The 17,430-nt window shown below is 45.8% G+C and overlaps 1 protein-coding gene across 1 annotated transcript in view; it reads left to right on the forward strand.

Annotated features, from left to right (window-relative positions):
- Positions 1-2,014: 2,014 nt before the first annotated feature.
- The window catches only part of LOC309557754 (carbonic anhydrase 4-like), a gene marked incomplete at both ends in the record, with an annotated part of 51,948 nt that continues 36,532 nt past the window's right edge, over positions 2,015-17,430 (forward strand). The window contains 2 exons of the mRNA XM_082260521.1: positions 2,015-2,072; positions 5,064-5,228. Of these exons, the coding sequence (XP_082116647.1) occupies positions 2,015-2,072; positions 5,064-5,228 (223 nt within the window). The remainder of the gene's footprint in view (positions 2,073-5,063; positions 5,229-17,430) is intronic.

Consider the following 17,430-nt stretch of genomic DNA (forward strand, 5'->3'; position numbering starts at 1 on the left):
CCTCTTGTCTGTGCCAACCCACTGGGACAGTTACAAACGCCTGTGCATCATTGGCTGGGTTTCCTCCACTGTCCAATGTACCTCTTCATTGGATACAGTGGGGACACTCCTTCAGCCCACATGAATACACAATGGACACACTGAGCAGGCCTAACTAGCAGATCCAGCTCTCTGATAAGCAGAGAGAACAAATACTTTACCTGCTGCTTTTCTGTTAAGCAGAGAAAGCCAAAACTATGTCTGCAATCCAGCAGCTGACTAGGAGGGTGCTACAATGGAAAGGAAGCGTTCAGAGGATGGTGAAGAAGGTTCTGGTGGGTATATTCCATGGTACACGTAGCTGGCACTCATCTTTATGGTAAAAAAGGGCTCACTGGATGGTAAAGAAGGTTCTGGTGGGTATATTCCATGGTGCACATAGTTTCTTTATAGTAAGGAAGGGCTCAGTGGATGGTGAAGAAGGTTCTGGTGGGTATATTCCATGGTACACGTAGCTGGCACTCATCTTTATGGTAAAAAAGGGCTCACTGGATGGTAAAGAAGGTTCTGGTGGGTATATTCCATGGTGCACATAGTTTCTTTATAGTAAGGAAGGGCTCAGTGGATGGTGAAGAAGGTTCTGGTAAGTATATACCATGGTACACATAGCCATCTTTCTGGTATGGAAGGGCTCATTGGATGGTGAAGAAGGTTTTGTTGGATACATTCCATGGTACATGCAGCTGGCATTCATTTTTAAGGCAAGGAAGGGCTCATTGGAGCGTGAAGAAGGATCTTGTGGGCATATTCCATGGTACATCTAGTTGGCACTCATCTTTATGGTAAGAAAGGGCTCAGTGGATGGTGAAGAAGGTTCTGGTAGGTATATTCCATGGTACATGTAGCTGGCACTTATCTTTATGGTAAAAAAGGGCTCACTGGAGGGTGAAGAAGGATTTGGTGGATACATTCCATGGTAAACATAGTCGGCACTCTTTTTTATGGTAAGGAAGGGCTCAGTGAAAGGTGAAGAAGGTTCTGGTAGGTATATTCCATGGTACACATAGCTGGCACTCATCTTTATGGTATGGAATGGCTCGTTGGAAGGTAAAGAAGGTTCTGGTGGGTAAATTGCATGGTACACATAGTTAGCACTCATCTTTATGGTAAGGAAGGGCTCAGTGGATGGTGAAGAAGGTTCTACTGGATAGTTACATTCCATTGTACATATAGCTAGTACTCATCTTTATGGTAAGGAAAGGCTCATTTGAGGGTGAAGAAGATTCTGGTGAGTGTATTCCATGGTACATGTAGTTGACACTCATCTAGAGGTTGAAGAAGGTTCTGGTGAGTATATTCCATGGTTGACACTCATCTTTATGGTAAGGAAGGGGTCACTGCATGGTGAAGAAGGTTCTGTTGGATACATTCTATGGTACACATAGCTGGCACTTATCTTTATGATAAGGAAGGGGTCATTAGAGGGTGAAGAAGGTTCTGGTGAGTATATTCCATGGCACATGTAGCTGACACTCATCTTTATGGTAAGGAAGGGTTCATTAGAGGGTGAGAAGGTTCTGGTGGGTATATTCCATGGCACATGTAGCTGGCGCTCATCTTTATAGTAAGGAAGGGCTCAGTGGATGGTGAAGAAGGTTCTGGTGGGTATATTCCATGGTACCTGCAGTCGGCATTCCTCTTTATGCTAAGGAAGGGTTCAGCAGACAAGGAAGAAGGTTCTGGTGAGTATATTCCATGGTTCCTGCAGTCAGCATTCCTCTTTATGGTAAGGAAGGGTCTATTAGAGGATGAAGAAGGTTCTGGTGGGTATATTCCATGGTTCCTGCAGTCGGCATTCCTCTTTATGGTAAGGAAGGGTCTATTAGAGGGTGAAGAAGGTTCTGGTGGGTATATTCCATGGCACATGTAGCTGACACTCATCTTTATGGTAAGGAAGGGTTCAGCAGACATGGAAGAAGGTTCCAGTGTGATCGGAATTGTGTGTAATAGCTCCTTTCTTCCAGGCTGGAGGACTATGGCGTCACATTTCCAGATGTTCCTGCTGGCTTTTTGTCTTTCTCCATCCAGAGAAGGTAATACTGCAATACCCAATTCCTGGTAATCAATACTCCCATCTCTTCCCTCATCAATACCTCATGTAGAAGATTAGTCCTTGTCCCTGAGATATGACTTTGTCTATTGATCTGAATGACCTTACATAACATGTGAGACTTCCTTCTTCTCATCATCTTCATTCTTCTCCTCAGATTGGTGTTACACCGAGCCGTCCTGCGGTGAGTCTCTGCGTCCACCTAAAATATAATATATACCATAAAATACAGTCTATATACATGATCTATAGGAGGTATATGAATAGAGATGTATATTCTATAGGAGGTATATGGTAGAGATGTATATTCTATAGGAGGTATATGGTAGAGATGTATATTCTATAGGAGGTATATGGTAGAGATGTATATTCTATAGGAGGTATATGAATGGAGATGTATATTCTATAGGAGGTATATGGGTAGAGATGTATATTCTATAGGAGGTATATGGGTAGAGATGTATATTCTATAGGAGGTATATGGGTAGAGATGTATATTCTATAGGAGGTATATGGGTAGAGATGTATATTCTATAGGAGGTATATGAATGGAGATGTATATTCTATAGGAGGTATATGGGTAGAGATGTATATTCTATAGGAGGTATATGGATGGATATGTATATTCTATAGGAGGTATATGGGTAGAGATGTATATTCTATAGGAGGTATATGGATGGAGATGTATATTCTATAGGAGGTATATGAATGGAGATGTATATTCTATAGGAGGTATATGGGTAGAGATGTATATTCTATAGGAGGTATATGGGTAGAGATGTATATTCTATAGGAGGTATATGAATGGAGATGTATATTCTATAGGAGGTATATGGGTAGAGATGTATATTCTATAGGAGGTATATGGATGGATATGTATATTCTATAGGAGGTATATGGGTAGAGATGTATATTCTATAGGAGGTATATGGATGGAGATGTATATTCTATAGGAGGTATATGAATGGAGATGTATATTCTATAGGAGGTATATGGGTAGAGATGTATATTCTATAGGAGGTATATGAATGGAGATGTATATTCTATAGGAGGTATATGGGTAGAGATGTATATTCTATAGGAGGTATATGGAGATGTATATTCTATAGGAGGTATATGGGTAGAGATGTATATTCTATAGGAGGTATATGGATGGATATGTATATTCTATAGGAGGTATATGGGTAGAGATGTATATTCTATAGGAGGTATATGGATGGATATGTATATTCTGTAGGAGGTATATGGGTAGAGATGTATATTCTATAGAAGGTATATGGAGATGTATATTCTATAGGAGGTATATGGATGAAGATGTATATTCTATAGGAGGTATATGAATGGAGATGTATATTCTATAGGACTTCTATGAATAGAGATGGATATTCTATAGGAGGTATATGAATGGAGATGGATATTCTATAGGAGGTATATGGAGATGTATATTCTATAGGAGGTATATGGAGATGTATATTCTATAGGAGGTATATGGAGCTGTATATTCTATAGGAGGTATATGGTAGAGATGGATATTCTATAGGAGGTATATGGTAGAGATGTATATTCTATAGGAGGTATATGGTAGAGATGTATATTCTATAGGAGGTATATGGAGATGTATATTCTATAGGAGGTATATGGAGATGTATATTCTATAGGAGGTATATGGAGATGTATATTCTATAGGAGGTATATGGTAGAGATGGATATTCTATAGGAGGTATATGAATAGAGATGGATATTCTATAGGAGGTATATGAAGATGTATATTCTATAGGAGGTATATGAATGGAGATGTATATTCTATAGGAGGTATATGGGTAGAGATGTATATTCTATAGGAGGTATATGAAGATGTATATTCTATAGGAGGTATATGGATGGATATGTATATTCTATGGGAGGTATATGGATGAAGATGTATATTATATAGGAGGTATATGGAGATATATATTCTATAGGAGGTATATGGAGATGTATATTCTATAGGAGGTATATGGAGATATATATTCTATAGGAGGTATATGGAGATGTATAATCTATAGGAGGTATATGGAGATGTATAATCTATAGGAGGTATATGGAGATGTATATTCTATAGGAGGTATATGGGTAGAGATGTATATTCTATAGGAGGTATATGGAGATGTATATTCTATAGGAGGTATATGGAGATGTATAATCTATAGGAGGTATATGAAGATGTATATTCTATAGGAGGTATATAGAGATGTATATTCTATAGGAGGTATATGGAGATGTATATTCTATAGGAGGTATATGGAGATGTATATTCTATAGGAGGTATATGGGTAGAGATGTATATTCTATAGGAGGTATATGGAGATGTATATTCTATAGGAGGTATATGGAGATGTATAATCTATAGGAGGTATATGAAGATGTATATTCTATAGGAGGTATATAGAGATGTATATTCTATAGGAGGTATATGGAGATGTATATTCTATAGGAGGTATATGAAGATGTATATTCTATAGGAGGTATATGGAGATATATATTCTATAGGAGGTATATGGAGATGTATATTCTATAGGAGGTATATGAAGATGTATATTCTATAGGAGGTATATGGGTAGAGATGTATATTCTATAGGAGGTATATGGAGATGTATATTCTATAGGAGGTATATGGGTAGAGATGTATATTCTATAGGAGGTATATGGAGATGTATATTCTATAGGAGGTATATGGGTAGAGATGTATATTCTATAGGAGGTATATGGAGATGTATATTCTATAGGAGGTATATGGAGATGTATAATCTATAGGAGGTATATGAAGATGTATATTCTATAGGAGGTATATAGAGATGTATATTCTATAGGAGGTATATAGAGATGTATATTCTATAGGAGGTATATGAAGATGTATATTCTATAGGAGGTATATGGAGATATATATTCTATAGGAGGTATATGGAGATGTATATAATGGGCGTCTCATTCGCAGGTCCCAGTACTTGGACATCAGAGAATTTCTGTAATGGATCCCACCAATCACCTATAGACATTCTAGAAAGCTCCGCCCAGTACAATGGCAGCCTGGGACCGTTCCAGTTCACAAACTACAGTGACTTCACCAAACTCCAAACCATCAGTAACATCGGGCACACAGGTACCCTCCTCCCACACTGTGCTACACAGTGCCAGCTATACCATGGTCCTGCTGGGCTTTCTGCTGATACCAACTGCCAGCTATACCATGGTCCTGCTGGGCTTTCTGCTGATACACAGTGCCAGCTATACCATGGTCCTGCTGGGCTTTCTGCTGATACACAGTGCCAGCTATACCATGGTCCTGCTGCAGCTCTGAGCCAGTTTCTCCTCATGATAGGGGAGTTCTTTGGTGTTATACACACTATTGGACCCCAGTTCCATCCTTATACTTATTCTGATTATCCTTATACTGAGCACCCCTCCTTTACACAGTGCCTGTTACACCATAGATATACCGAGCACCCCTCCTTTACACAGTGCCTATTACACCATAGATATACTGAGCGCCCCTCCGTTACACAGTGCTTGTTACACCATAGATATACTGAGCGCCCCTCCGTTACACAGTGCTTGTTACACCATAGATATACTGAGCGCCCCTCCGTTACACAGTGCCTATTACACCATAGATATACTGAGCACCCCTCCTTTACACAGTGCCTATTACACCATAGATATACTGAGCACCCCTCCTTTACACAGTGCTTATTACACCATAGATATACTGAGCACCCCTCCTTTACACAGTGCCTGTTACACCATAGATATACTGAGCACCCCTCCGTTACACAGTGCTTATTACACCATAGATATACTGAGCGCCCCTCCGTTACACAGTGCCTATTACACCATAGATATACTGAGCACCCCTCCTTTACACAGTGCCTATTACACCATAGATATACTGAGCACCCCTCCTTTACACAGTGCCTATTACACCATAGATATACTGAGCACCCCTCCTTTACACAGTGCCTATTACACCATAGATATACTGAGCGCCCCTCCGTTACACAGTGCTTGTTACACCATAGATATACCGAGCACCCCTCCTTTACACAGTGCTTATTACACCATAGATATACTGAGCGCCCCTCCGTTACACAGTGCCTATTACACCATAGATATACCGAGCACCCCTCCTTTACACAGTGCTTATTACACCATAGATATACTGAGCACCCCTCCTTTACACAGTGCCTATTACACCATAGATATACTGAGCGCCCCTCCGTTACACAGTGCTTATTACACCATAGATATACTGAGCACCCCTCCTTTACACAGTGCCTGTTACACCATAGATATACTGAGCACCCCTCCTTTACACAGTGCCTATTACACCATAGATATACTGAGCACCCCTCCTTTACACAGTGCCTATTACACCATAGATATACTGAGCACCCCTCCTTTACACAGTGCCTATTACACCATAGATATACCGAGCGCCCCTCCTTTACACAGTGCCTGTTACACCATAGATATACTGAGCGCCTCTCCGTTACACAGTGCCTATTACACCATAGATATACTGAGCGCCCCTCCTTTACACAGTGCTTATTACACCATAGATATACTGAGCACCCCTCCTTTACACAGTGCCTATTACACCATAGATATACTGAGCACCCCTCCGTTACACAGTGCCTGTTACACCATAGATATACTGAGCACCCCTCCTTTACACAGTGCCTATTACACCATAGATATACTGAGCACCCCTCCTTTACACAGTGCCTATTACACCATAGATATACTGAGCACCCCTCCTTTACACAGTGCTTATTACACCATAGATATACTGAGCGCCCCTCCGTTACACAGTGCTTATTACACCATAGATATACTGAGCGCCCCTCCGTTACACAGTGCCTATTACACCATAGATATACTGAGCGCCCCTCCGTTACACAGTGCTTATTACACCATAGATATACTGAGCGCCCCTCCGTTACACAGTGCCTATTACACCATAGATATACTGAGCACCCCTCCTTTACACATTGCTTATTACACCATAGATATACTGAGCACCCCTCCTTTACACATTGCCTGTTATGTAGCGGTCAGAGGAGTAGGGGACCGCAATGCAGAATTCAAGTACGGTACAGCAGACAGAGAGGCTGAAGCAGATACCGGCTTTATTAACCAACAGAGTATAATGGCCGGAGAATGATGTTAACAGTAAAAACAGATTACATAGGTTTACAGCAAAGTTAACTGCAACGTGATACTTAAAATGGCGTTCCCGCCAATGCACACACAGAGATACAGGCTACTCTGTTATATGATCCTATCTGATTCCCGCTAACCGGGACACATTGCTGCAACGCTCTGTCTACAGAAACCTGTTCTATGCCCTACCACAGGTTAGCACCGGTGCAACTCACAGTTCTGTAGGTACAGCTGCTTTATCTCAGTCTCTGTGATGGTGGATGCAGTCAGGTCTCTGGATCTGTCCCTTGCTGTCTGTAGCTGCAGTCTCTTATGCACTGGTCTGGGTTTCTTTGCAAGTAGTTTATCTTGTTCTGTCACTTGGAGGTCACTGCAGTCTGGCCCCTTGCTCTGTAATTTGCTTGAGGTGCTCTGGGATGTTCTCTCCTCTCTTCCTCTGGTTCTCAGCTACTGTCCGTTGTATCACAGTTCAGTTCTGTCTCCTCTGGCAAGATCCTGTTGTTCTGTCCCAGGATTATACAGTCTATATCCCTCTCAAGGCCACAGCATGCAGTACCTTTCCTCAGCTCAGCACAGCCATAGAGAGCCGAACACCACACACTTCCTGGAACTTCCTGCTTCCTCCCTTCACCTAAAGCAACAACAGTGACCTCTTGTGGCTGGAAGATGCATGACAGTCTGTGGGAATTTCTCAATAGAACTACAGTGTACTGAAGTTAGTCATTCAAGGGGCTGACCCCCTACATGCCTCCCCACTTAACGATGGTCGTCCTCGGTCATCCTATATAGTCCATGGGGAAGAAAGTGATTATTACAATCTCTAACAGCAGCACAACATTGTCCACAACACATACAGGTGGACCAAACGAACTGATCAGCATTGTACCTGTTTGGTGGAACCCCTGCAGTAGACCTATTGGATCTCCGGAGGTCTTGACTATCTGTGAGGGACTGACTTTCCTCATTGGGAGCTGCCAACCTGGGTTCCTCCTCATTGCGAGCCGGTGGTGGTTCTGTAGCATAAGCTTCATCCCCTGTGGCCTGGGGACCTTCCGTAGTGTCAGGAACAATCCACCAGTCTTCGTCATTGTTTTCATTGGAGATAATGAGTTCTGAGGACGGGACAGGAAGTGTTGTCTCTTCAGCAGGTTTGGGATCTTCAGACCGACATGGCCGTAACATATTCCTATGTAGGATCCTTGAGGCAAACTCCTCATTTTCCACCCGTACTTCGTAGACCGGGCCATTGGGGTACACTCTCCTGATCACTTTGTAAGGTTGTACCTCCCAACGCTCACTCAACTTGCCTTTGGGACGTTTCTCCCGCACCAATACCCGGTCTCCAGGTTGCAGCGGAACCTCCTGGAGGGGAGGACGGTCAGTATGAGTTCTCTCTTGCAAACGCTGGCCTGCTAACCGGCGGATGGTCTGGAGCCGCTGACGGTGTTCTTTCACCCATGAGGTGGTCGATCATTCTATTAAGTCCTGTGGTTGTTCTAAATTCAGTTCAACAATTTCCCGGCCAGCTCTGCCGAACAATAGCATGTACGGAGTATACCCGGTTGTGTTGTGAACCCGATTATTGTAAGCCCAGACTAATTCATGGAGGTAGTCTGGCCAGTGCATCCTTTTGTCTTCCTCTAATGTCCTCAACATCTGAAGCAGGGTCCGGTTGAAGCGCTCACAGGCCCCATTCCCTTGGGGATGATATGGAGTTGTCCTGGATTTTTCAATGCCATACAGTCGATGTAGCTCCTCCATCACTTTCCCTTGAAAGCACGCTCCTTGATCTGAATGGATCCGCTTCGGACACCCGTAGACTCGGATGAAATCTTGACAGATGGCCCGAGCTGCAGACTCAGCCGTCTGGTCTCGAGTTGGGGTGACCACTGCAAATTTAGAGAAGTGGTCAATCATGACCAGGCAGTATTGTGGACCTCTGGCGGATTGTCCCACGAGAAGATAATCTATCATCAATACTTCCAGCGGTTCTTTGGTCTGTATGGGCTGCATGGGTGCCCTCTGTTCGGTGCTTTTGGTGAGTTCACACATTCGACACTGCCGGCAGACTTCCTCAACCGTGGCCTCCAGTCGTGGACAATATACATAGCGTTGCAGCCACTGGAAGGTTTTAACTGGCCCGAAGTGAGCTCCAAATTCATGAGCCTGTTTGGCTACTTCTCGTGCCGTGCTTCTGGGTATTACTACCTGCCACCTTGCCTCTATATCAGCAGTCTGCTGCCACTTGCGGTACAAAACAGCTCCATGAATTTCCAGTCTATCCCATTGGTGTAGAATGGACTTCATCTCGGCATCAAGCTCAGTCCTTTCATCTCTGTCAGGTTTTCTTTGCTGGGACACCCAACCTTTCATCTGCCGCAGTCCGACATCTTCATCCTGTATTCGGCCCCATTCTTCATTGGTTCTTCCTAATGCCTTGGGTAGCACTCGGGCCTCCCCACTTGTCTGTGCTGCAACTGCTGGAGGTGTGAACCTGCGGAAGTCTGGAGTTTCATCCTCTTCTTTTTGTTCATCCAGATCCCCTACTGGAGTCTCAAAAGTAACCCTCGACAGACCATCGGCATTAGTGTTCTCTGTAGCAGAGCGGTAGCGGATTGAGAAGTCATACTTGGCAAGGCGAGCTGCCCAACGCTGCTCCAGGGCTCCCAGCTTGGCAGTATCCAGATGGGCCAGGGGGTTGTTATCGGTCTGTACAAAGATCTTAGCCCCTGTCAGGTAGCCCGCAAATTTTTCTGTCATGGCCCACACCAGGGCAAGGAGCTCCAGCCGGAAGGAACTATAGTTATGAGGGTTTCGCTCTGTATCCCGCAACGACCGACTGGCATAAGCGATAACTCTTTCACGTCCTTCTTGTACCTGTGACAGTACCGCCCCAAGTCCATAGAGGCTGCCATCAGTCGATAAGAGGAATGGTTTGTCAAAGTCAGCATAAGCCAAGATGGGGGCCGATGTCAGGTTTTCTTTCAGGGCCTGGAATGCCTCTTCCTGCTTCTGTCCCCAGGGGACACTTTGACCCTTGGGCCTCCCAGCTGTTCCTCTCTGCAGCTCATTCAGAGGGCCCGCTATCTTTGCGTAATCTTTGATGAATCGCCGGTAATATCCGGTCAGACCGAGGAAAGCCTTCAACTCCCGCAGTGTTCTGGGCGCTGGCCATTGTTGTATGGCAGCCATTTTGTCTTGAGATAGCAGCACCCCATCTTGGGACACCGTATGGCCTAGGTACTCTATCTTCCTCTTGAAGAGATGACACTTCTTTGGCTTTATCTTCAGGCCATGGGATCGCAACCGCTTGAGTACCTGTCCTAGTCGGTCTAGGTGTTCTTGAAAAGTAGCGGAGTATACAATGATACCATCCAAGAATATCAAGGTTGCTTCAAAATTCAGGTCTCCCAGACACTTCTCCATCAGCCACTGGAAGGTGCTCGGGGCATTGGATAGCCCGAATGGCATTCTGTTAAATTCGAATAGTCCCATGGGGAGTATGAATGCAGTCTTGGCCCGGTCCTTCTCGGCCACCGGTACTTGCCAGTACCCGCTTGCTAGATCCAGGGTGGAGAAGTATTTAGCCCGCCCTAGGGCTGTCAGGGACTCCTCGATGCGTGGCAGAGGGTATGAGTCTCGTGTGGTGCATGCATTCAACCGCCGATAATCCACACAAAATCGAATAGTGCCGTCCTTCTTTTTGACAAGCACCACTGGGGCTGCCCAAGGACTTTGACTACCTCGTACCACTCCTGAATCTATCATCTGTTTCAACAATGTCTTCACTTCCTGGTACAACTTGGGCGGGATCTGTCGATATCTCTCCCGGATTGGGGCAGCGTCCCCGGTCGGTATCTCATGTGTGATAGCATCTGTGCAGCCAAAGTCATCGGCATGGCGGGCAAACGCAGCCTGATTCTCCCACAGCATGGCTTCAACCGCCCGCAAACGGTCTGGACCGAGATTCTTCACATTTATCTCCATTTGGTCCACAATGGTTCTCCCATTCCATTCTGGGGTCGGAGCCTCTTCGGGTCGGGCAGTAACTGCCAGTGTCCATGCAGCATTGCCTGTTGGAGCTAAAGTCACTTCTTCCCGACTTAGCACTTCTCCCCGATGTAAGTACACACGGGCCAGTTCTACTCCAGGTGCCAAAGCAACTTCCAGATGTCCCACATTCACAGCTCTTATGGGTACTCGTCCATTCTGGACCACTGCCAGTGTCCGGGCCACTAGGGCATCCTGACCTAGTTCTCCTAGACCCCCTGGTTCGATGATCACCTCCATACCTTCAAGGTTGCGGAAGGTTCCCACAGGCAGGGTCAGTATAGTCTCCCGACCCGGAGGAAGACTGAGGGTCGCCTTTCCCGGCACTCGGATAGTTCCCACGGACTGGTGTACTGGGACACTCTTCTGTGTCCCACAGAACCGGATCAACCGTTGGAAAGCTTTTTGCGTGGGTTTGTGTGGGGTGGCTTGCTTCCAATAGCCAGGTCCCCGTTTAGTGAACATGATCTGATCCAATTCTCGTAGAATATTCATGCCCATTATCACCGGTACATCCTCCTTGAACGTCTCGGGGACCAGCAGAATGCCTTTTCTTCCCACTTCCTGTCCACACAGCCGTACGTTCATCCACACGACTCCCGTGACTGGAATTTGCTGATGGTTCGCAGCTGTAACTCGGACCAATGTCTCTCGTTCTGGCTTAGCCAGTGCTTGGAAGTAACGATTGAAGTATGACTCAGGCATGGTCGTCACCTGTGATCCGGTATCTACTAAGCAGTTGACTGGAATTCCTTCAAATTCAGCTTGTATGACGGGGCACCCTGCGACCAGGTGTTCAGAGCTGTGTTGGGTGTCTTGACTCTCCACCTTCCCCGCAGTACGCCCCACTACTGCGGGGGCCGGTAGTTTAACGCCGGCTCTGAGCGTCTAGATAGATCACTCTGACACTCTCTGGCGAAGTGTCCTCCTTCTCCGCACCGCCAGGACTGTGTCCCTGGACGATAGTCTCTCCGCCTGCGCGCGGGAGGCGCCCTGGCTGGCCTTGTTGGAAGATATTGAGGAACTTGGTGTGACGGTGAACTCGGGTAAGGATGCTGTGGTGTAGGAACCAGTGGGGCAATCTGATAGGGCGGTTGTTGGGCCGGATAGGCAGCCCCAGGGGAATAGCTCAACTCCATTCGCCTTTCCATTTGTGTCAATTTTTCGTGCATAGCACTCAGGGAGCTTTGCAGGTCTTGTACCACTTTAACTAGGACCTCTTCCTTCCCCACAACCCCAAAGGGTGTGGCGGTCTGGGTCCGTATCACTCCGGAGGCATAACTTTCTTCTTTACTGCGTGCCACAGCCTCCGCCAATATTTGCCGAAAGTTCAGAGTAAGGTCCACCCTGACTCGCTCCCGCAGAACCTGTCTCAGGGGAGAGCTGAAGAGTCCCAGAATAAACTGTTCCCGCAATATTCGGTCGGCAGATCCCATGCCAGATACTCCGTCTGCCTCCTTTTTCTGTACCTCAGCCAATACTTCTTGTAGAGCCATCGCATATTGTGAGACCCCTTCATTTTCTTGCTGAACCCGGTAGAAGAATTTCGCCGGAGGTGGCCTGCACTAGCTGTTTCACCGTATATTTCTTCCAGAAATCGCACAATCTCTTGCAAGGTGCTGCGTGTGGCTTCTGATTGTAGAAACACATTCTTTCGGGCCTCACCCTCCAGGGCAGCCAAAGCGATTTCTACCTGTAACTCTGGGCTGACATTGTAAATTCTTGCAGCGCTCTGTAATCTTGTCACCCAGTCTGACAATGACATGTTCTTGCCATCAAATTTTGGCAGCAAGTTAAACAGCATGCCCATAGGGAGGGCCCTTGCAGGGGTTCCACCATTGCCTGAGGTACTCACATTAGCATCATGCACATTTCCTTCAGCCGCCTCCATCTCTGTAACCGTACCCTGCTCGCAGCGCCACTTGTAGCGGTCAGAGGAGTAGGGGACCGCAATGCAGAATTCAAGTACGGTACAGCAGACAGAGAGGCTGAAGCAGATACCGGCTTTATTAACCAACAGAGTATAATGGCCGGAGAATGATGTTAACAGTAAAAACAGATTACATAGGTTTACAGCAAAGTTAACTGCAACGTGATACTTAAAATGGCGTTCCCGCCAATGCACACACAGAGATACAGGCTACTCTGCTATATGATCCTATCTGATTCCCGCTAACCGGGACACGTTGCTGCAAAGCTCTGTCTACAGAAACCTGTTCTATGCCCTGCCACAGGTTAGCACCGGTGCACACTCACAGCTCTGTAGGTACAGCTGCTTTATCTCAGTCTCTGTGATGGTGGATGCAGTCAGGTCTCTGGATCTGTCCCTTGCTGTCTGTAGCTGCAGTCTCTTATGCACTGGTCTGGGTTTCTTTGCAAGTAGTTTATCTTGTTCTGTCACTTGGAGGTCACTGCAGTCTGGCCCCTTGCTCTGTAATTTGCTTGAGGTGCTCTGGGATGTTCTCTCCTCTCTTCCTCTGGTTCTCAGCTACTGTCCGTTGTATCACAGTTCAGTTCTGTCTCCTCTGGCAAGATCCTGTTGTTCTGTCCCAGGATTATACAGTCTATATCCCTCTCAAGGCCACAGCATGCAGTACCTTTCCTCAGCTCAGCACAGCCATAGAGAGCCGAACACCACACACTTCCTGGAACTTCCTGCTTCCTCCCTTCACCTAAAGCAACAACAGTGACCTCTTGTGGCTGGAAGATGCATGACAGTCTGTGGGAATTTCTCAATAGAACTACAGTGTACTGAAGTTAGTCATTCAAGGGGCTGACCCCCTACAGTTACACCATAGATATACTGAGCACCCCTTCTTTACACAGTGCCTATTACACCATAGATATACTGAGCACCCCTCCTTTACACAGTGCCTATTACACCATAGATATACTGAGCACCCCTCCTTTACACAGTGCCTATTACACCATAGATATACCGAGCACCCCTCCTTTACACAGTGCCTATTACACCATAGATATACTGAGCACCCCTCCTTTACACAGTGCCTATTACACCATAGATATACTGAGCACCCCTCCTTTACACAGTGCCTGTTACACCATAGATATACCGAGCACCCCTCCTTTACACAGTGCCTGTTACACCATAGATATACCGAGCACCCCTCCTTTACACAGTGCCTGTTACACCATAGATATACCGAGCACCCCTCCTTTACACAGTGCCTGTTACACCATAGATATACCGAGCACCCCTCCTTTACACAGTGCTTGTTACACCATAGATATACCGAGCACCCCTCCTTTACACAGTGCCTATTACACCATAGATATACTGAGCGCCCCTCCTTTACACAGTGCTTGTTACACCATAGATATACTGAGCACCCCTCCTTTACACAGTGCCTATTACACCATAGATATACTGAGCACCCCTCCTTTACACAGTGCCTGTTACACCATAGACATACTGAGCGCCCCTCCTTTACGCAGTGCCTGTTACACCATAGATATACCGAGCACCCCTCCTTTACACAGTGCCTATTACACCATAGATATACTGAGCTCCCCTCCTTTACACAGTGCCTATTACACCATAGATATACTGAGCACCCCTCCTTTACACAGTGCCTATTACACCATAGATATACTGAGCGCCCCTCCGTTACACAGTGCCTATTACACCATAGATATACTGAGCACCCCTCCTTTACACAGTGCCTGTTACACCATAGATATACTGAGCACCCCTCCTTTACACAGTGCTTATTACACCATAGATATACTGAGCACCCCTCCGTTACACAGTGCTTATTACACCATAGATATACTGAGCGCCCCTCCGTTACACAGTGCTTATTACACCATAGATATACTGAGCACCCCTCCTTTACACAGTGCCTGTTACACCATAGATATACCGAGCACCCCTCCTTTACACAGTGCCTGTTACACCATAGATATACCGAGCGCCCCTCCTTTACACAGTGCCTATTACACCATAGATATACTGAGCACCCCTCCTTTAAACAGTGCCTGTTACACCATAGATATACCGAGCACCCCTCCTTTACACAGTGCCTGTTACACCATAGATATACTGAGCACCCCTCCTTTACACAGTGCCTGTTACACCATAGATATACTGAGCACCCCTCCTTTACACAGTGCCTGTTACACCATAGATATACCGAGCACCCCTCCTTTACACAGTGCCTGTTACACCATAGATATACTGAGCACCCCTCCTTTACACAGTGCCTATTACACCATAGATATACTGAGCACCCCTCCTTTACACAGTGCCTATTACACCATAGATATACCGAGCGCCCCTCCTTTACACAGTGCCTGTTACACCATAGATATACTGAGCACCCCTCCTTTACACAGTGCCTGTTACACCATAGATATACCGAGCACCCCTCCTTTACACAGTGCTTATTACACCATAGATATACTGAGCACCCCTCCTTTACACAGTGCCTGTTACACCATAGATATACTGAGCACCCCTCCTTTACACAGTGCCTATTACACCATAGATATACTGAGCACCCCTCCTTTACACAGTGCTTATTACACCATAGATATACTGAGCACCCCTCCTTTACACAGTGCTTATTACACCATAGATATACTGAGCACCCCTCCTTTACACAGTGCCTGTTACACCATAGATATACTGAGCACCCCTCCGTTACACAGTGCCTGTTACACCATAGATATACCGAGCACCCCTCCTTTACACAGTGCCTATTACACCATAGATATACCGAGCACCCCTCCTTTACACAGTGCTTGTTACACCATAGATATACTGAGCACCCCTCCGTTACACAGTGCTTATTACACCATAGATATACTGAGCGCCCCTCCGTTACACAGTGCCTATTACACCATAGATATACTGAGCACCCCTCCTTTACACAGTGCCTGTTACACCATAGATATACTGAGCGCCCCTCCTTTACACAGTGCCTATTACACCATAGATATACCGAGCACCCCTCCTTTACACAGTGCTTGTTACACCATAGATATACTGAGCACCCCTCCGTTACACAGTGCTTATTACACCATAGATATACTGAGCACCCCTCCTTTACACAGTGCTTGTTACACCATAGATATACCGAGCGCCCCTCCTTTACACAGTGCTTGTTACACCATAGATATACCGAGCACCCCTCCTTTACACAGTGCCTGTTACACCATAGATATACTGAGCACCCCTCCTTTACACAGTGCCTGTTACACCATAGATATACCGAGCACCCCTCCTTTACACAGTGCTTATTACACCATAGATATACTGAGCACCCCTCCTTTACACAGTGCCTGTTACACCATAGATATACTGAGCACCCCTCCTTTACACAGTGCTTATTACACCATAGATATACTGAGCACCCCTCCTTTACACAGTGCCTATTACACCATAGATATACCGAGCGCCCCTCCTTTACACAGTGCTTGTTACACCATAGATATACTGAGCACCCCTCCTTTACACAGTGCTTGTTACACCATAGATATACCGAGCACCCCTCCTTTACACAGTGCCTGTTACACCATAGATATACTGAGCACCCCTCCGTTACACAGTGCCTGTTACACCATAGATATACTGAGCACCCCTCCTTTACACAGTGCCTGTTACACCATAGATATACTGAGCACCCCTCCGTTACACAGTGCCTGTTACACCATAGATATACTGAGCACCCCTCCGTTACACAGTGCCTGTTACACCATAGATATACTGAGCACCCCTCCTTTACACAGTGCTTGTTACACCATAGATATACTGAGCACCCCTCCTTTACACAGTGCCTATTACACCATAGATATACTGAGCACCCCTCCTTTACACAGTGCTTGTTACACCATAGATATACCGAGCACCCCTCCTTTACACAGTGCCTATTACACCATAGATATACCGAGCGCCCCTCCTTTACACAGTGCCTGTTACACCATAGATATACTGAGCGCCCCTCCTTTACACAGTGCCTATTACACCATAGATATACTGAGCACCCCTCCTTTACACAGTGCCTATTACACCATAGATATACTGAGCGCCCCTCCTTTACACAGTGCCTGTTACACCATAGATATACCGA

Source organism: Pelophylax lessonae, assembly GCF_965119305.1.
Source record: "Pelophylax lessonae genome assembly, chromosome: 6".
NCBI lineage: Eukaryota > Metazoa > Chordata > Amphibia > Anura > Ranidae > Pelophylax > Pelophylax lessonae.